This window comes from Lontra canadensis, unplaced genomic scaffold, assembly GCF_010015895.1.
Source record: "Lontra canadensis isolate GAN:19392208 unplaced genomic scaffold, GSC_riverotter_1.0 scaffold3, whole genome shotgun sequence".
In the NCBI taxonomy this organism is placed as follows: Eukaryota; Metazoa; Chordata; class Mammalia; order Carnivora; family Mustelidae; genus Lontra; species Lontra canadensis.
The window spans coordinates 5781301-5802812 of NW_022630997.1; the positions used below are offsets into that span (position 1 = coordinate 5781301).

The 21512-nt window shown below is 43.5% G+C and overlaps 1 protein-coding gene across 19 annotated transcripts in view; it reads left to right on the plus strand.

Annotated features, from left to right (window-relative positions):
* Positions 1–19251, plus strand: part of ABLIM1 (actin binding LIM protein 1) — a 287987-nt gene extending 268736 nt beyond the window's left edge. For 7 of the 19 annotated variants that reach the window (XM_032879207.1, XM_032879226.1, XM_032879217.1 and 4 more), the window contains 9 exons: positions 2603–2749; positions 4934–5025; positions 6207–6312; positions 8681–8745; positions 9415–9475; positions 15289–15296; positions 16099–16173; positions 17095–17175; positions 18226–18349. In XM_032879207.1, coding sequence (XP_032735098.1) covers positions 2603–2749; positions 4934–5025; positions 6207–6312; positions 8681–8745; positions 9415–9475; positions 15289–15296; positions 16099–16173; positions 17095–17175; positions 18226–18339 — 749 coding nt within the window. In that variant the 3' untranslated portion in view covers positions 18340–18349. Of the gene's footprint in view, positions 1–2602; positions 2750–4933; positions 5026–6206; positions 6313–8680; positions 8746–9414; positions 9476–15288; positions 15297–16098; positions 16174–17094; positions 17176–18225 lie in introns of all 19 variants that reach the window. The other 12 variants (XM_032879243.1, XM_032879295.1, XM_032879331.1 and 9 more) reach the window with 3 other exon arrangements.
* Positions 19252–21512: the final 2261 nt, after the last annotated feature.

Sequence of the window (21512 nt, forward strand, 5' to 3'; positions counted from 1 at the left end):
TTAGGAAGTTCCCAGTAATTCACAAACACTTTTTTTTTCTTTGCCATCAGATAATATAATCCAGGCTCTATAATAATTTGGATGAGCTTCTAATTAATTTAATTAAAATAGTGAAGGCCAGCTACCTAGAAAAATTAACTGGACTAAGCCAACATCAGCTTGACTCTCTAGTTCCCCAGTTTCTTAACGGGCATGCAGATGTCTGCGCCTTGCGGTACAATGGACAGGACACACTCCAAGACCAGGGACCTAATCTGGTCCCAGCCCTGATCCCAGCCCTTACCCTCAATGGTTCTGTGATATCACGGACACAATTTCTCTGTCCCTCAGTAATTTCTTATAGGCAGCAACTAGTGAGTTAGGCCAGCTTGTCTCTGAAATTCCTGCAAACTGAAATCCCTAACGTGGATTTATAATTGTGCTTTCCTTTTCTGGAAATAAGAATTTTTAAACCCAGGAATTCACATTACCATAAGTAACTCACGTTTCCCCCCCAGCATTATTAGGTCTCTATAGATGAGGTGCCGTAGATCTTTGTGAAGGGAGAGAAAGCCAACACTGGTCTTCAGGTGATTTCAGAAAATTATACACAAAATGTGCCTGGAAATTTGAAGGCTGCCTTTAAAAAATCTAGTAGACGTTAATGAGTCCTTAAGGATTAGGATGACATGTAAAGCAAAGAAAGTTGAAAATGTACAAGGAAAAAAATTTAGGCCAACATTTTAGGGGGAGAAAAGGACGATGTACATATGGTAATGACTCTAGAACTGTGATTTTTTTTTCTCGTCTTTTTTTTTAAGGATTTTACACCATGTGCTTGCTTTTTTAAGTTTGTTAACATTGTTTTTGTTTGTTTTTTTATGGTTTAATGTCTTCTCACCCACTCATTAACATGTGAATGTTTACTGACTTCACCAATTCTAATGCGTAAGTACTGTTTGAAGTCATGCTTTTCTTTTTTTCTAAATTTAGGAATGAGACTCCAAAAGTTTGGCATATCAATGTAGAAACTGTTTTTATTACTAAAATCTCTAAGGCCCTGCCTCTCTCAACAAACATAATCAAATAATTAAGATTTAAAAAGAGTAGATGGTGTTAGCTTATTTATTTGAAAGAGACTGTTTTTTTTTTTTCCCTGAAATGTACTCTGACTTGACTCTGACTCTTTGTTATCATTGAGAATGGCTCAGTCAGAGTGCCTTCCCAAAGGACAGTGTTCAAAAGAGCATTTCCAGGGGATAGAACTAGAGGGCGCAGTAAAAACTGCATTTGGAAAATGCTAGATTTAAATAAAGTCACGCTTTTTTTTTTTTTTTTTTTTTTTTGGTAATGCAGAACAGCTCCGTCTTTAATATGCTAACGCATGTTGTCCCTCTTTAAGAAGATGTTCCTCTACAGTGTTTTCAAGGCTGAATTTTTAATTCTTTTTTTCATGGGGCTAAAGAGTCAGAGAAACACTACCCCATGCTTGGCCAAGACTTCGTCCCTGACAAGTCTATAGGGTGACCTTGGTCAAGTTGTTCCAGGAAAACGAGACCCAGAAGGTTCCTCCAAGAGTGGGCAGTTTGAGCTGAGGATTCAGAAAAATTATTTCCAGATTTTAAAATACGTTAGCCCCGAGAGGGGGGGGAGGTTTTATTTAAAGCATTCTAACTCTACTTGAAATGTTTAGCAACATCCCAGGCCAGTCTGCCAGATTAGCCAGAATCAGGGTCTGACCATTAAACCTGGTTTGTTGTGTTCCAGCTCTGTGATTAGATTTGGAGCTCTCAGCCAGGGACTCCTCCTCTAAGCAGAGTCATTAAGAACCCTCTGAACTAAGGCCCTTGCTAGTCTGGCTTTTGTTGTTTTAAAGTTGGATGACTCACTTGTATGTGCAGACCCTTGAGAAAAACAAGGAGTGTTCTGCATACGTAAGGCGCCATGTTGAATTCCTACAAGCTGAGAGCAGACTTTCCCATTGCCATTTCTCCTAGGACTCAAGACACATGTATAATACGTGAGGATTAGAGTGAACTGGACAGATGTTAGTTAAAATGAACAGACAAAAATACCCTAAGAGACAAAGCCAGCCCTGTCAGTCAAATGACAGTGTCATGTTTTTAACTTAGTTCTTTAATTTCAGATTGCTAATTCAGATTTCTAATTACTCTCGAAGAGTATTACCTGATGGAACTTTCTGTGATGATGGAAATGGTCTACCATTGTGCTTCCAGTATGATAGCCACGAGTCACAGGTGGCTACTGAGCACTTAAAATGCAGCTACTGCAGCTGAGGAAGGGAATTTTAATTTTATTCATTTGTTGGTTTCATTTAATTTTATTAATTGAAATTTAAGTAGCCACATGTTGCTAGAGCTGGTATTGGACAGCCCAGCTCCAGAACAAGGTGTTTTAGATGTCGAATGAAGTTTTGCTTCCAGCAGAACATAAGGAAAATGAGTTGGCACTAGGCCTTCCCGAGTGGCTGGGCAATTCATACTGGTCATAAACAGCTTTCTAGAGCTGAAACTTTTGCCAGAAAACAAGAAAACTGTGTAAGTGGGTTGTACCACCGTGGCCTTGCAGACCAATAGCTAAGCTCCCCCTGATTCCCACCTAGATGCAGCTGCCTTAGCAGCCCAGAGCAAGTCTTCAGAAGATATCATCAAGTTTTCCAAGTTCCCAGCAGCCCAGGCTCCAGACCCCAGCGAGATACCAAAGATTGAGACGGACCACTGGCCCGGTCCCCCCTCACTTGCCGCCGTAGGTATGCAACTGCGACAGCTAAGCCCCATGGACAAATTGGTAGGAGATTGCAAATGAAATGCTTCAAAATACACGAGAAAATATGTCCTATTGTAAAGATTTTTTAAGAAAATAGGACGAGAGGTAGAGAAAAGCACTGAGGTAGTGTTCACGTGTGTGCAAAACACTTCAAAATTACAAAAACCCAATCACCAAAGCCTTGCACTAACCAAGCCACTGAGAGGCAGACATAACTGGTCTAAAACAGATGATTGGCATGGACCTCAAGAGTTACTACTGCAAAATCAGTAACTCTTGAAACAGTGGAACCAAAGCCTCCTGCCAAGAACACCGTCCTGTCTAATTAGTCTGGTGGGCAGATTTACTGAGTGTCCACAGAGGCGTGACTTCTTTCAGTTAAACTTGTTTTAGACTATTTCTGGGTTATAATTTCAATTCTCTTAACAACCAGTCTTAACACAGAAGCCCTCGCACCTTTCTTGCAAGATCACGTTCTCCATCACTAAGAAGGGCTGACGCAGAGTCGTGGATGTTCTAAAATTCTACTAGTGTAGTTATGTGATCTTCCATCTATCATTTCCATGAAGTCTGTGCTAAAACGTCACATTTGAGCTGTTTCATTCATTGCGTTGAACCACAGATCTATGCTTTAGAACTGTGTCAGTGTTTTTACTGTTTTGTCAGTTGTGAAATCGTTTGGCCTAAAAAGTGCTATTAGCAAACTCAGAAGCTAATACTGAAAATTGAGTGAGTCAGCTTTACAAAGATACAACTGTCATCACATTTCTGTTGACAACCTTTGAAAAAAGGCCTTCAATTTTCCAAATTTCCAAATTTTCTTCATCATGCTTTTTCTCAACAAGTTATTTTCTGGAACAACTTTTACAGACATGTAGGTGGATGTTAAAGCAATCTATGTAGAAATACTTGAAGGAAAAATTTACCTCCCTGGGTTTATGATTTGCAAGTACTCTATATATCATGTTGACTTGAAACTGATTCTTATAAACTTGTGTCTTCTAGTTTTTATTAGTAGAGATTGAAGAGTGAGCGTTCACAGTGACATTTATGATTTTAAGAACTAAGAATCAGTCATCAGCTTTTCTCGGCCAGACTCTGTCCCACAGGCAGTTCCTGGGGCCTTTGGGGTTCCTAGTTCAGTCTTGCTGCTTCATGGGGATGTAAACAGCTAAATTTAGAGGAAAGGAAGAATTAATATTTTGTTCTTAAAATCATCATCACTAACTAGTTTAAAGCTTTTTGGGTTCCAAAATGAAGAAAAATTCTGGCCCATTAATTAAAATGATAAAAACTGAGACCATTAGTTCAAGTTTATTTTGATTAGATTAGCAAGCTTTCCTGTTTTCTCCCACAGCCAGATTAATCCAAGCAATTTAGGAAAAACAATAATTATCTTAATTTTACAACCATTCAGACAGATATCTCCCTCTTACTCCCTCACTCCCCTTTTCCAAGAAGCTTAAAAATTGTAAATGATCTGCTAGATTGGACTAAAATAGCTCACTTTTTTAGCTGTCTTAACACGATTCATTGACCCATTAGTATAAAACTCGTTTGTGACCATTTTTTTCAAAGGATTGAGGGAGCGAAACATTTGAGACTCACCTCTTAAAAGAAAAATAAAAGCATGGTTCTTAACAAATTTATTAAGGACAGAAGACAGGGTGATCGTTATAAGGACAAGTCTAAATATTCAGAAAAAGAGAAAACTAGAAGATTACAAAACATGTCATGAGAGAGTGACTGTCTTACCTGTTTAATGGTCATGGACATGAATTTGGGTTCCTCCCTGTTTGAAAGCTGACCTCGGGGTCATCCAAAGAATAAGTCTGGATCCCCCTCCCCACTACTACAGAGGGCTCTGGCCAGCGGCCAGTGGGATGACTTAGACTCAATCATAATGGCACACAGTGTCCTAACTGAACAGGTCAGTTGTTAGGAGGCCAAAATTCACGACTTACTGGATCCCACATCGAACTTGCCTGAAACCCAAAACCCACCAGCAGGGCTGCATTGGCGGTGGGCTCTTCTTGCGTCATGGGCTCATGAACGTTAAAGACCCCTGCCGATGTTACCGTGGATAAGTTGAGCGCAGGTGGACTAGTCCCTTAAGGTCCCCTTGCTGTGGGGCTGATGTGAGAAGTTGTCTCTGCTGTGGAATTAGGAGCCGACGCGAGACGCAGATCTGGCAGCAGAGAAGACGACGAGGAGGAGCTGCTGAGGCGACGGCAGCTGCAGGAAGAGCAGCTAATGAAGGTTTGTCCTTCAGCTCCTTTGCCGCGGTCTTCAGTTCAGTTCCCTAGATGGGGAGTTTTTTGAATGGACACCGAGGCTGAGCCGCCGAGGGAAGGAGAGGCCATCCCAGCCCTCGAAGGGCTGGAAATCCAGTAGGCGAGAGGAGACAGGATTCTAGTGACCCGAAGGCAGGGTACTCAGTACTGAGTGGGTTCCAGAAACACTCGAGCTTCTGCGAGGAGAGCCAGACCACATGGGGGTGTGGGCGTGCAGGGCATGTGTCGAAAGGGCTGGGTGAAGCCATGCCGTTCGGCCACGTGTTACGACACCTGCATTCCTCCTTGCAGGCTCTGCTGAAGGAATTCCCTTGGGGTTGAGTGTTTCTCCAGGGCTTGTCCCAGGACTTGAAGGTCCTTGTATGTCTGTCTGGGCTAGGAGGGAGGGGATAAAATGGACTGCCATCAGGACGTCCTCGTTATACACCCCCACAGCATCCCGGAAGACCAAAAGAAGGATAGTCCGTTAGAGCCTGGGGTAGAGGGAGCCAAGACATTGTATACTGTCCCAGCAATCAGAGACTGATGAGTCCCTTCATGTCCCTTGACATTTTCCAAAGATACTTAATCATATGGGAAATGCGCATGATACCACTTATATGGAGGGAGAGGATACAAAATTGCATTTATAGCATGATCACAGTAATGTATGATATGTGCATAGAAAAATGCTGGATGGATATAAATGAAATGTAAATGGTGGTTATCTCTGAGGGGTGGATTATGGGTTACCCTTCTTTCCTTCTAGATTTCCTAAAATCTGTGCAGTAAGTTTATGTTACTCTTGTTTTCTTGTTTTTAAACAATTCAGTGAAATCTGTTTTTAAAGGATACTGTCCGCAAACTCCCCTTTGCACATCAAAAATCGCCACACAGCCACACCTGCCTCCTGAGGTCTCCTGCTGGCACATTGGGGAGGGCAAAGCGGGGAGAACAGTCTTCAGACATGGAGCTTGTCCCCTGCTTGTCTGAGAGGGGTTCAAGGTCCAAAACCTGGCCTGTCCCTTGAGGAACCACCAGGCTCTGGCACTGTGTGTGTCCAGGCCACTCCACGGTCAGGAATTTCTTGCAGGACCTTCTAAAACAGAAACTGCCATTCTGACGATAATTGTGGGCTTCACTCTCACTTTCCTTTTTTTGCGGTAGCTCAACTCGGGCCTAGGGCAGTTGATACTGAAAGAGGAGATGGAAAAGGAGAGCCGGGAGAGGTCGTCCCTGACCGCCAGTCGCTATGACTCTCCCCTCAATTCAGGTGAGCAGCAGGCCCACTTCCTTCTCCCAGCCAAGAGCCAGCCACCTGCCTGCACGGAGCCCATCTGGACTGTTCCAGGAGAGGCGGGGCCATTCCTGGTGGAACCTGCAGAGTGTTCTACATGAGCAGAAGTATGGGAAATGTACTGCATGTCAGTTTAGCTTATGAGGGTGCCATAGTTCGGAGCGCCTGGGTGGCTTACTCAGTTAAGCGTCTGCCTTTGGCTCTGGTCACAATCCTGGGGTCCTGGGATCGAGCCCCATGTAGGACTTTCTGCTCAGCAGGGAGTCTGCTTCTTCCTCTGCCCCTCCCCCTGACTTGTTCTCTCTCTCTCTCTCTCTCTCTCTCAAATAAGAAGCTTTTTTAAAAAACCATGCCATTCTTCTTCCTTAAGTGTATGTTTCCTTCATGTTGGAGATGGGGGAACCCTTGGAGGATTTTTCTTTTTCTTTTTTTTTTTTTAAGATTTTATTTACTTACTTGAGAGTGAGAGAGAAAGAGCACAAAGAGGGAAAAGCATATTCCCCACTGAGCAGCAAGTACTACATGGGGCTTGATCCCAGCACCTTGAAATCAGGACCAGAGCTGACGGCAGATGCTTGACCGACTGAGCCACCCAGGTGCCCCATCCTTGGAGGATTTTGTCAAGGTGGTCAATTCAAGATAGTCATCTTAGAGGGAATCAGCAGAAGGAAATTCTTACAGAGAACAGAATGCTTTGGGGCATTTGGAGATATGGGTGTATCTCTATATCTGTAATATATGGAACATACACACACACAGTCACACATATATATAAAATTAAAAGTAAACATTAAAAAAATGCTCAATCATTGAGAGGTCTAGATTTGGCAAGGAAGGAAGGTACATGATCAGGATTTTCTGTCTTTATGGTGTTTACACTCTCTGCTGGGAAAAGAAGACATCCACACATGCCGAAGAAACCAGTGGTAGTATCTTACCCTGGAAAGGGTCTCAGGCTTTCTAAGTCCATGCCCCTTCAATTCCTATTGCCTTATTTCTGTTAGAGAAGAACTATGATTTTTGGCTCGGAACTCAGTTTTGCTGAAGAGACCTTAAAACAATTTGAGAGGGTTCATAAGAGAGAATAAGCGGAGGGAGAGGGAAAAGCAGACTCCCTGCTGAGGAGGGAGCCCCTATGTGGGGCTCAATCTCAGGATCCTGGGATCATGACCTGAGCCGAAGGTAGACGTTTAACCAACTGAGCCACCCCTTGAACATTGAAGCTTCTTTAAAAATGTGTTTAGTGTTTCCTACATGCAAGCACTTTTGTTAGACATTGTTCCATTTATTTTCACAACATGCCAATGAAGTAGGTGATATTATTCTTCCCATTTTGTAGAACAGGTGACAGGTATAGGATGTTTAAGGAACTTACCCAATGTCCCATTATTAATAACTAGCAAAACTAGGATTCTGTAGTCCAAGCATTGTAACCCCAGAGCCCACATTCTGAACTGGAATGCCCTGCTACCTCTCCTTGATGCTTCACTGGCCTCGATCTCAATTTGGTGGTTTACTAATCTTCAGAGTTCCTTCTGATCCTGTAGTTCTATTCTGTAAGAATACATAGCACAGTATCTACATGAGTCGAGAAACAAAGACTTGAAAAGATGAAATACCACACTGAGGTGTTAAGTTGCAGAGCCAGAATCCAAGCTCAGGTCTGCTCCCTGCAAAGCTCCACAGTTGATGTAATGTCATGCTGTTGATTAATGCGATATCCTATCCCTGCCTCTCGGGAACTCAGCTGTGGTGAGCCAGGAGAGCATGACAACATAACATGGTGGCTTTCAGGTCAGTTACCGTCACCATACCAACTGGGGCATGAGCTCATGCATCCAGATGGCCCTGGGTTCCAATCATTGCTTAGCTGTTTATAAGGTGAGCGAGCGACCTTGGACAAGGTCAAGGTTAGCCCCTATTTCTTCTCCTATAATGGAAGTAATATGATAGTGCTGTTGGGGTTGTATTGAGGATTTGGAGGTAAAGCAGAACCAAGCATCTCTTCCTGCTCCATCCACTCCCTGCATCACCCAAATGTGGTGGCCTTTCATGAGCATTAGAGCCCAGTATTATTTCAGTTATTTTTTTTTTTTTGTTCTCTTTTTCTGTGTATCTTCTACTCAGTAAGGTAGAAGATGCATTGCCACTTTCATAAGAGAATTGGGCTTCTGGGGACACCTGGTTGGCTCAGTTGGTAGAGTATGCAGCTCTTGATCTTGGGGTCATGAGTTTGAGCCCCACATTGGGAGTAGAGTTTACTTCAAAAAATAATAATAATAAATAATAAATTACTTTAAGAATTGGACTTCTGATTTCCTTTTTTTTACCTTTTCTCATTCAGCTTCACATGTTCTATCATCTAAAACCTCATCTCTCCCAGGCTATGGAAAAAATGGGCTTCACCGGGTAAGATTTCTAAATTAATTGTTCCTGAGTTAATTCCCTCTTCAGTCCTGGTTGAAGTGCTAATAGACTGTCTGACTATGTCTGATAATATGATCTCAGTATTACAATATAATAAAAATTGTAATTCCCCTGATCTCCTGGCAAGTCCCTTAAAGTTACAGGCAAAATAACATACTTCTATTGAGAGAAAGAGAAATTGACTTTAGGTGAGAGAATAGCCTGTATAAGCTGGTGGGAAGACTATATTAATTAATTGTGTGGCAAATATTTCCACAGTCAAGCTACAAGTAATGACTTGAGCCCTTATCTCTGTTACAAAAGGATATGGGAAAGTTTGTTGCTATTGCCCTCCCCAAAAAGCATAGAACAAATGCAGTTGTATAGCTAGCTGCATGGAGCAATGTATTTTCATTTATTGGCAAAAGATAACTTGCTTACCCAGCACCTGCTGGCATTGGATGCCCTGCAAAAGACAAAGAGATTTTGTAATAGTAGAAGACAAATAACGAAGGTCCAGGAATTCAGCTTGGGAAGAATTCTGAGGATTTTGTAAATCCTTTCTTCCTTTACACCTGACTCCAAAACCATGGTTCTGGAGCAGATTGTCTAATGGTGTGTTTTGTTGTTGTTGTTGTTTGTTTGTTTGTTTGTTTGTTTTTATCATTTCAGCCTGTTTCCACAGACTTTGCTCAGTACAACAGCTATGGGGACATCAGTGGGGGAGTGCGAGGTAAGACCTGTGTGCCTGGGCTGCTGAATGACTGGCCAAGTCATTGAGAAGAGGTTGCGCAGTCAAGTGTACATTGGCTGGGTTCATGCTGTCTGTCATCCGAAAGCCAGATCACAGCTAGCCTCTGGGAGCTAGTGGAGCATGTATTAAAATTGCAAAGCAGGAGATAGTTCAAGATTATGGAGGAGTAAGGGACCTTAGTTTCATCAGGTCCCAGGAATTCAGCTAGACAGTTGTCAAATCATTCTGAAAACCTGAGAAGTCAACCTGATATCTAAGAAAATAATATCTGCAACTCTACAAATAGAAAAGTGACCACTTTCTGCAAGAATGACAAGATGGAAAAACTTGCATCAGAGAAGAGAACAAGAGGCAGTACTGACTGCCAGGAACCTAATCAGTATGGATATAAGTAAGCTATCCAAACTAGAGTTCAGAATAGTGATTATAAAGATACTGGATGGTCTTGAAAAAAGCATGGAAGACACTAGAGAATCCCTTTCTGGAGAAATAAAAGAACTAAAATCTAATCAAGTCAAAACCAAAAAGGCTATCAATGAGATGCAATAAAAAATGGAGGCTCTGTTAGGATAAATGAGGCAAAGGAGAGAATTAGTAATCTAAAAGACAAAATGATGGAGAATAAAGAAGCTGAGAAAAAGGTAACTGCTGGATCATGAGGGAAGAATTCGAGAGATAAGTGATAACCATAAAGCGAAACAATATAAAAGTTAATTGGGATCTCAGAAGAAAAGGAAAGAGAGAGTGGAAGAGGAAAAAGAGAGCTCTCTTATATTGGAGCAGATTATAGCAGAGAACTTCCCTAATCTGAAGGAAGCAGGTATTTAAGTCCAGGGAGCACGGAGAACCCCCTCAAAATCAATAAAAATAGGTCAAAACCTTGACATATAACAGTGAAACTTGCAAATCTCAGAGACAGAAAATCCTAGAAGCAGTGAGGGAGAGTAGGTCCCTAACCTACAAGGGTAGAAGCATTAGACTGGCAGATGACCTATACACAGAGACCTGGCAGGCCAGAAAGGACTGGCATGATATATTCAAGGTGCTAAATGAGAAAAATATGCAGCCAAGAATACTTCATCTGGTAAGGCTGTCATTCAAAATAGGAGAGAGAAAAAGCTTCCAGAACACACAGAAACTAAAAGAATTTGTGATCACTAAACTAGCCCTGTGAGAAATATTAAAGGGGATCCTTTAAGTGAAGAGAAAGCCCCAAAGTAACATAGACCAGGAAAGAACTATATAATATACAGAACCAGTCAGTGACTTTATAGGTAGTACAATGGCACTAAATTCGTAACTTTCAATAGTTACTCTGAATATAAAGGGCTAAAATGCCCCAATCAAAAGACACAGGATATCAGACTGGGAAAAAAGCAAGACCTGTCAATATGCTGTCTGCCGAAGACTCACTTTAAACCCAAAGACACCTCAAGATCGAAAGTAAGGGGGTGGAAAACCATTTATCATCCTAATGGACATCAAAAGAAAACTGAGGTAGGAATCGTTATATCAAACAAATAAGATTTTAAACCAAAGACTATAATAAAAGATGAGGAACGACACTATATCATAACTAAAGGGTCTGTCCAATAAGAAGATCTAACAATTACAAATATGTATGCCCCTAACATGGCAGCAGCCAGTTACATAAACCAACTAATAACACAATTAAAGAAACATATAGATAGTAATACAATAATAGTAGGGGACTTTAACACCCCCCTTACTGCAACGGATAGATCATCTAAGCTGAAGATCAACAAGGAAACACGGGCTTTGAATGACACACGGGACCAGATGGACCTCACAGATAGATTCAGAGCATTCCATCCTAAAGCAAGAGAATACACATTGTTTTTGAGTGCTCATGAAACATTCTCCAGAAGAGTTCACATACTGGGTCATAAGTCAAGTCTTAACTGGTATCAAAAGATTGGGACCATTCCTTGCATATTTTCAGACCACAATGCTTTGAAACTTGAACTCAGTCACAAGATGAAATTTGGAAAGAACTCAAATACATGGAGGTTAAAGAGCATCCTACTAAAGAATGAATGGGTCAACTAGGAAATTAAAGAAGAATTTTTAAAAATTCATGGAATCAAATGTAATGAAAACACAACCTTTGGGATGCAGCAAAGCCAGTCCTAAGAGGGAAGTATATAGCCATACAAGCCTTTCTCAGGGGCTCAAATATACAACCCAACTTTACACTGGGGAGAGCTGGAGAAAGAACAGTAAATAAAGCCTAAATCCTGCAGGAGAAGAGAATTAACAAAGATTATAGCAGAAATCAATAGAATAAAAACCAAAAAAAAAAAGAACAGATCAATGAAACTAGGAGGTGGTTCTTTGAAAGAATTAATAAGATTGATAAACCCCTGGCCAGACTTCTCAAAAGAGAAAGGACCCCCCAAAATAAAATCATGAATGGAAGGAAGAGATCACAACCAGCACTGAAGAAATATAAACAATTATAAGAACATATTAGCAACTATATGCCAACAAGTTCGACAGTTTGGAAGAAATGGATGCATTCTTAGAGATGTGTAAACTACCAAAACCGAAGCAAGAAGAAATAGAAAACCTGAACAGACCTGTAACCAGCAAGGAAATTGAAGCAGTAATTAAAAACCTAACAAACCAGAATCCAGGACCGGATGGCTTCCCAGAGGAAGTCTACTGAACATTTAAGAATTAAATACCTATTCTTCTGAAGGTGTTTCAGAAAATAGAAAGAGAAGGAAAGCTTCCAAACTCTGTGAGGCCAGCATTACCTTGATCCCCAAACTAGACAAAAACCCTGCCAAAAAGAATTACAGACCAATAACTCTAATGATCACGGATGCAAATATTCTCACCAAGATACTTGCCAGTTGGATCCAACAGTACATTAAAAGGGTTATTCACCATGACTAAGTGGGATTTATTCCTGGGCTTCAACGGTGGTTCAACATCCACAAATCAATCAGTGTGCTACACTAATAAAAGAAAGGACAAGAACTATATGATCTTCTCAATAGTTGCTGAAAAAGCATTTGACAAAGTACAACATCCACTTTCTTGATCCACTCTTCACAGTGTAGGGATGGAATATACCTTAATATCATAAAAGCCATCTGTGAAAAACCCACAGCAAGTATCATTCTCAGTGGGGAAAAACTGAGAGCTATTCCCCTAAGGTTAGGAAGACGGTAGGGATGTCCACTCTTACCATTGATGTTCAACATAGTGCTAGAAGGCCTCACCTCAGTGATCAGACAATAACAACAGAAATAAATAAATAAATAAAAGGCATCTGAATCAGCAGAGAAGCCAAATTCTCACTCTTTGCAGGTGACATGATATTGTATGTGGAAAACCCAAAGACTCCATCCCAAAATTGCTAGAACTCATACAGGAATTCACCAAAGTCTCAGGATATAAATCAATGCACAAAAATCAGTTGCATTGCTATACACTAACAAGGAGACAGAAGAAAGAGAAATTAAGGGAGTCGATCCCATTTACAATTGCACCAAAAACCATAAGATTAGACCTAGAAATAAACCTAACCAAAGAGTCAGAGAACTATAAAACACTCATGAAAGATATTGAGGAAGACACAAAGAAATAGAAAAACATTCCAAATTCATGGACTAGAAGAACAACTATTGTCAAGATGTCTGTGCTACCTAGAGCAATCTGTACATTCAGTGCAGTCCCTATCACAATATCATCAACCTTTTTCACAGAGCTGAAACAATCCTAACATTTCTATGGAACCAGAAGAAACCCTGAATAGCCAAAGGAATGTTAAAAAAAAAAAAAAAAAGCAGAGCTGGTGGCATTACAATTCCAGACTTCAGGCTCTATTACAAACTGTAATCACTCATCAACACAGTATGGTATGGGCCCAAAAACACACATAGATCAGTGGAGCAGAACAGACAACCCAGAAATGGATCCTGAACTCTAAGAACTATGTCAACTAAACTTCGACAAAGCGGGAAAGAATATCCAATGGAAAAAGACAGTCTCTTCAACAAATGGGGTTGGGGAAATTGGACAGCCACATGCAGAAGAATGAAGCTGGACCATTTTCTTACACCACACACAAAAATAGAATTAAAATGGATGAAAGACCTAAATGTGAGACTGGAATCCATCAAAATCCGAGAGGAGAACACAGCAACCTCTGTGACCTCAGCCATAGCAGCTTCCTGCTAGATACATCTTATGAGGCAAGGGAAACAAATGCAAAAATGAACTATTGGGATTTGATCAAGATCAGAAGCTTTGGCATAGCAAAGGAAACAGTCGACAAAACCAAAAGATAACGGACAGAATGGAAGAAGATATTTGCAAATGTTTTATCAGATACAGGGCTAGTATGCAAATCTATAAAGAACTTAACAAACTCAACACCCAGAGAACAAATAATCCAATCAAGAAGTGGGGAGAGGACATAGGCATTTCTCCAAAGAAGACACAAATGGTCAACAGACACACAATAAAATGTTCAACATCACTTGTCATCAGGGACATAAAAATCAAAACCACAATGAGATACCACCTCACGCCAGTCAGAATGGCTAAAATTAACAAGTCAGGAAATGACAGATGTTGGCGAGGATGTGGAGAAAGGGGAGCCCTCCTACACCGTTGGTGGGAATGCAAGCTGGTGCAGCTACTCTGGAAAATAGCATGGAGGTTCCTCAAAAAGTTGAAAATAGAGCTACCCTACGACACAGCAATTGCATTATGGGTATTTACCCCAAAGATACGAATGTAGTGATCTGAAAGGGCATCTGCACCCCAATGTTTATAGCAGCAGTGTCCACAATAGCCAGACTATGAAAAGAGCCCAGATGTCCATCGACAGATGAATGGCTAAAGATGTGTAATCTATACAATGAAGTAGTACTCAGCCTTCAAAAAAATGAAATCTTGCCATTTGCAACAATATGGATGGAACTAGAGGGTATTATGCTAAGCAAAAAAAGTCAGAGATAGTTATCATATGATCTCACTGATAAGTGGAATTTAAGAAACAAAATAGGATCACGGGGAAGGGAGGAAAAAACTAAAACAAGATGAAATCGAGAGAAACCATAAGAGACTCTTAATCATAGGAAACAAACAGGGTCGCTGGAGGGGAGGACAGTGGGAGAATGGGCTCACTGGGTGGTGGAAATTAAGGAGGGCACATGATGTAACGAGCACTGAGTGTTAGGTAAGACTGATGAATCACTGACCTCTGCTTCTGAAACTAACAATACGTTATAGCTAATTAATTGACTTTTAATTAATTAATTAACTGCAAAAAATCTCAAAGCATCTCTGCGGAAATGAGACCGTGAGAAGCAGGGTGTGTAAGAATGAATGCATTGCTCCTGCCACGTGCTGAGTACTCCGTGAGATAGACACGTGGTGTTGCCATGCTCTCTAAGAAAGCTGTGGTCTGGCTGTCAGAAATGCACGTGACGGAGAGACAGGGACAGGTTGTGGTGGGGGGAGAGAAGATTCCCATGATGCATGCCGGAATCGGAGAAGGTAGAAATACCTTCAGTGTGTCAGGGAAAGCTTCCATGAGGAAAGGATATTTTAATTGACCACTGCAACTGGAGGAGGCATTTCCTGGGTTTTGGGGGGCAGGGACGTGGTATGTACAGAGACCCCCGCAGAGAGAGGAATGTGGTGCGTTGGAAAATGTCTGGGGAATTGCAGTAGGATATATGGTATATTGATTTTTCCATGTTCTTCTATGATCTTATCCTTCTGATATTTTCTTTTTCTTTCCTTTCTAGACTACCAGGTATGGAACACTGCCTCTCTCGAGTTGGCCACACCAGCAAAACAACCACTGCCCAATGCAGACACGGGTGGCTGCTCCCCGGAAGGGTTTCTGTTGAGAAGATCCTTATTGGGGTTGATCTGTCTGGTTCATTAGTACATCGATGTGATGAGTGATGAGGATCAGGCATCCTGGTGTGGGTGTCGGGCTGGCTCTGTAGGCCTTGGGGGTGTGGCATGAACCAGGCATGTGTCAGGGGGGACCTTGCTCTGGCCTCGGAGAGTCCTCTCTGGGGTGGAAGTGGACCAACATCAGAGGTCTGCTCAAATACAATATTGCCTTTTAGTCATAACCACTCAGTACTTTCGGTCCTCCCCTCCTTCCTGTGGTCCTGCTGTCTTGGTCAAAAGGAAAGAGCTGTTCTGGTACCATTCCTTTTTTGCTGGACCCTAAACCTTACAAAATTATGGTGGAGAACGAGAAAAGGGGAAAAAAATGCAAGGAAAACGAAGAGTAAAATAAGAACACAATCACGGACGTGGCACTTTTTTGATAGACTGTATGCTTTCATGCATGGATCCTAAATTAGGAATTAGTCAGTAGTAGGCCAGGGGCTATCCCCAACTTGATGATGGAAGAACAGTATTCCCAATAGTCCTGCTTTTATGTAGTAGGGATCTCATTTTGAAAAATGTATGATGATGAAGATGACACATCTACAGGATTTGGGACCCAAACGGGGAGTTGGGAGGTCACAGAGTTCCCCCCGACAGCTCCGTGTGGTGTCATGTGTTCCTCCTTTCAACCAGCTTTTCTGTTGCAGACTCTCCCAGATGGCCACATGTCTGGGACGAGAATGGATCGAGGGGTGTCCATGCCCAACATGTTGGAACCAAAGGCAAGTACAGCCAATCTCTCTATTCTCACATGGGGTCAGCAAACCAGGCATCATCCTGAAAAGATTTGGCTTTCTTTCTTTCTACCATTCTCAGTGTTGAGGCCCACTTGCTTCCAAGCTGATAGGTCAAACAAGCCATGTCAGAAAGTACCTGGACACTCACTGGTTTTGTCACACTGAGTCAACAGGTTTAAGGCTTCACAGGGCATGGTACTGTGTGTTCACAGTAAAGCACTAGCCTGCCTCTCAGGAGCTTAGTACTCGCTTGGCCCCTGCCACCAGCACCGCGAGGCATGCCCACTGCTGAGTGGGGCCGACCATGCCAGATAGGGCAACCAAGACATTGCATTTGTTTAGGATGTTGCCACTGTTAGCACGGGAAGTCTAGCATTCCAGAACTTCCTCAGTCCCAGGCAAACTGGGATGGTTGGTTACCCAAGCTCCGGACCATTCTGAAACTCCAGAGGTGTCCAAGGCTGTGCTCCCTAGTGACCGTAACTGGGGCTTATTTCAATGTCCTCCACGAGAACGCTGCTTCCGGGTCAGCTTGGTTCCATGAAATCGTGAGGCGGTCATGGAACAAGATTGTTGAACCCTGCAGCGGTACCCTGGCCCTATCAACCATGTCCTACCATTTCACTTCTAATTTTTACCTTTACCCTCAAGACATAATAAGTTTGTATTCTTTCACTCAACAAAGCCTTCCAAAGACACAGGGCTCCATGAGACATGGTGAGCTGAGAAAAGGTTAAAAGAACTGGCCCCAGTCCACGGGATATGGTAGGAACACCCATCACTCAGACACCTTAATTATAGTGTCTTAGAAGCTGTATCCTGGGAGTACTAGGTTTTAGCGAGATTCTGCTTGTTAATCAAATGGACAGCAGTGTTCTGGAAGAGGTGTTTCTCTTTGCTTCTCAGATCTTTCCATATGAAATGCTGATGGTGACCAACAGAGGGCGCAACAAAATCCTAAGAGACGTGGACAGAACCAGGCTGGAGGTAAAAACTAACTAACCAGTCCCAACCGCAGGGACCGTATTTCCCCCCAACTTCCCCCTAAGAAATGTTTCCATAAAGGGAAAAAAATAAATAAATAAAGAATCCACCTCATATGGCCGATAGAACTAAGGTAACTTGGGGTTAGATCAGCCTAATATGTGGTAAAGCCCAGAAGATGAGCCAGGAGACACAATATGATTTTAGTCACCTTCTGAGGAAGCCTGATGTTGCCTGGTGTTGTAGAATGGGATCCCATCCCTCTTCAGACATCCCAGCACCTGGGTTGAACTTTGTCAAGAGAGGGAAGGAAGTACTCAGTGAAGAGGTTTGCCCTGGACAAGTTTCCCTCTTGGCTGTTTCCACACCGCTAGCTGAAGGGTTATCTGGGTGCACATACCCAGGATCCCCTTAGACACCAAGGCTGCTCATACTGTTCCATCTGAGTGATTTTAATTAAGAAAAACTCTGGCTGCCAGTCTCATAAAGAATCATTACTTTTTCCTGACGAAAGGCAATACCTTTGTATGTGAAGTCACTCTGTTGCAGAGAAGAAAGGCTCTACTATCCTAAGGGAATGGTTTAGGAGGGACAACAGATGGAATCCATTCTCCTGGTAGACCAGGCGCCCCGCAGAGCTCCTGCTGCTGCTGAGCCAGGAGGAAGCCCCAGGGCTACCCAGACACCACTCTGGAAGTTTCTGGTTTTCTTAGTGCTATGGTCCATTTTCCCTGCATCTTCTCAGCATCCCAAGGACCTGAAGCAGAGTTGCCTCTAGCATAATGAATCACCTTCATATGTTCCATCACTGGGTAGCTTATTGTAATAATCATTACTACTCCGCCAGCTCTGTCTGCTGGGGTGGGTGCCTCGCCTGGGCCAACCAGGTAAGGAGCCAGTTGGTCCAGGGCCTGCCAACCAGCTTCAGAGGTAAACTCCTCTGCCATCATTCTGCCTTGCTTTTCAAAACCATCACTTACAGACTCAAAATCAAGTGTCAAGGCCATCCACGTGGCCATCGGGACTGACCACTGTTCTTTCTCCCACCCACAGCGCCACTTAGCCCCAGAAGTATTTCGGGAAATCTTTGGAATGTCCATACAGGAATTTGACAAGTTACCTCTTTGGAGACGCAACGACATGAAGAAGAAAGCGAAACTCTTCTAAGCCCGCGCCCCCCGCCCCCAACCATGTAGACAAGCAGTTAAGAAAAGGACTGACATGGCGGCGACACATAGGATGTTGTGTTAAGGCCCGAACGTGATTGGAGAATTCGAAAACTTTAGACAGAATTCTGTCCCTCAGCAACAACAGAACCAGAAACCTGACTAAAACACACATGAGCCAAATACTGGGCCAGCCACCGGCAACACTTGCCAAGAAGTAATGGGGTCAGAATTTCTGTGTTCCCCACACTCGACCATAGTGTTCACACGTGACCTTCCAACATCACCTTATGTACACAACAGGAGCTACTTCTTCCATTTCCTTTATCTGTTGTCTAACCAGAGTGCTGACTGTTTGGGTAAGAGCCAGCAAGTGCCCTTAGGATGCCACATGGGGAAAAGCAGTCGTAATCATTCCGAAGCAGGAATGCATTGTGTAGCACCGTGGCTAAGGAGGAAGAGCCTGAGGGATGTACCTATGTGGTCGCACCACTTTGCACACCCCTGTCCTCACTGGCCTCATGAAGCCCGGCCTGGGCCCCAGCGGGATGGAAATCAGAGTTGGGGAGCTGGGCGGCTCTGAGTGAGTGGGCTGGATAGCAGCCGAGGTCATTTTTAATAAGCTCCTTTTTCTCTACTTTTTGCTAGGACCTGGTTGGCAAATTACTTAGCTATTACTAAAAAAAAAAAAAAGAAAAAATTAATAAATAAGAGAAAGAGAGGGAAAAGGAATGATTAGCCCTTAATTCTTTTTCTGCTTCAGATTGTACGTTTCCCTCTGCCTCCCCACCAAGGACAGGTGCTATCGCAGGCCCCCACTGCAAAGAAAGGAAAGGGAGAGATGATCTCCAGTTGTGTGCTGTTGGATGATTTTTGACCCAGGGCCACAACACTCTTGGCAAAAAAAAAAAAAGGGAAAATCCCGTGTCCCGCCAATGCAAGTTCTTCTACTTTACATCCCCTGCTCCTCACCCCAGGGCCCCTGAATCTAATCAGGCCCACTTGGATTTGGGATTTTTTTGAGGTCTCTTGAGTAGTAGGCTAAGGAAAGGCACGCTTTGCTCTTGGAAATCTCTGCAACTCCAGGGTATATTGCCTCAGACTGATTTCATTTGACCTTTTCAGCTTTCCTTCTTGCCTAGCTCTGTTGACTTCACAGTGTGCGTGTCCGTGCGTGTGTGTGTGTGTGTGTGTGTGTGCTCGCGCGTGTGTGTATCATTGGACGCCCCAGTGTAGTCTGAGGCATCTGCATGTTATTTTGCATTTCGTCTCTGCTCGGGTGCTGCAGCTTCCAAGGAACGTTTGCACACTTGCGTGTGACTCAGAGGTCAGCACTGAGGTCAGACCTCACCTGACGGGGCATCCGTGGAAGGGTGTCGGGGTCAGAAGCCAACATCCCCCGCAATTCATATAGCTCAGATCTGCAGCACAGTGAGGACCCCAGACCTCAGATCAGGCTGGACGTGGACCTCGGAGCGTCCCACCAGAGTCTGCAAATTCAGCAACGCCAGATTCAAAGGGGAGCCTAGGGTTTCACCAAAACGTGCATGTGAGACCGCATCGTGATTCCCGGACACCTCCAGCCGTGACTCAAGTGGTGAGGCGGACAAGGGAGGGTATCTCCCTCTAGCTCCACACGTGGGTGGTTTTCACATTTGGCCTCGTGCTCTGGGGGCTCTGCCTAGGAATTTAAATTCTGTTTTAAAGCCAAAGGAGAAATCGTTCGAATTCTCTTCATATGCCACTACTTTTAAAAAGCTAAGAAATTCTTCCTGTGGCCACCAAGTATCCGAATTAGTTAGTAGCCAATCTCCACGGTAAGAAGCAAACAAAAATAGTTTTGGAAACTGCTGCAGACCTGTAACGTGGCACCCGCTCCATCACCTGGGTGCTGTGAGGGGATCTGGGCTGGCTTTTCCCGTGTGCTATTCCCGAAAGCTCTAGAGCCGCCTGTCCTTTGAGTGCTGCACACTGCATGTTTGAGGCCTGTTTTCACATATACGAGCATGTATGTGTGCACACGTGCCTGTGCGCACACGTGTGTGTGTGTATGTGTGTGTGTGTGTGTGTGTGTTGGACCTACTAAAATACCTTGCAAATGATTCTGATGGAGCAGACCTGAGACAACCAGCTCCTCGTTGGGCTGAAGCCCCTAGTTTGCAGCTTGCAGTTCAGTGCCTTGAGTGGCCTCTTGCTTTTATTCTATATTTCTGCTGCCCCGTCTTTGCTCTTCTCTCTGACAGCAGCAGCCTCAGTACAGTGCCTGAGAATCCTAGTCCTGGCTTCGCACTGGCAAAGTGGGAGGAGTGGGGACCGTGGTGCCTTCCCAGTAATCCACAATGAGGATGGCCAGATGGGTCCCAGTGCTGGGCTGGTGGAGAGAATTTTTCCATTAACGGGGATCCTAAAGGACCCTCAATGTTGTCATTGGTTAACGAGTTATGACCCATGCACATGCAAGCAAATGCCAGGGTGAGAAAAGTTGCAACGATAGTTAAAGATCTGAACCCAAAACCTGCTCCCACCAATGAAACTCTACTTTTCCTATCTCTTTTGAATTCCGTTCTGTACCCAGTGTGGGGGTAGGGGGCGGGAAGCTTCTTTCCAAGTATATTAGCTAATTTAAACTATACTGTGCAAAATGCATTACTGGAAAATGTCCATAGCCTCCTGTCTACAAAGGACGCAGTGCTATGCTCTGGGGAGGGGTTGTGGGAAACCATAATGTGGACTGGGTTCCCCAACTCCACTCTCAGCAGAAGGCTCCAGTGGAGGGTTGGGTCATGGGGCAACCAGGTTCTCCTAACTGCCAAATCTAATATATGGGCTACAAGGGCCTCGCCATTTTTTTTCTTTTAAACTGGTCTCAGCACGTTGGTCCTCAAAACGTCCAGGCCACTGTATAGGAGATCAGTGTTCTCTGCTTGAACCCCACTCTGCATGGCACACAAAAATTCTAGTTGTGAACGCAGCCCAAGGAACAGGCTTGTTTACTCTAGGGGAGGACTTCGACACGTGGCAGGCTTTCCTGGTCCATACCCCAAGGGCTATATTTTTGAGCGCTGGGCTTATTTTTGATTCTTTAAGCACCCAGCGCCTGCACGAAGCAAAAGAGGCCTCTGACAGCCTGAAAGTCAGTGCTTTAAAGTCTCTTCCAGAAAAGCCAGGCTACCA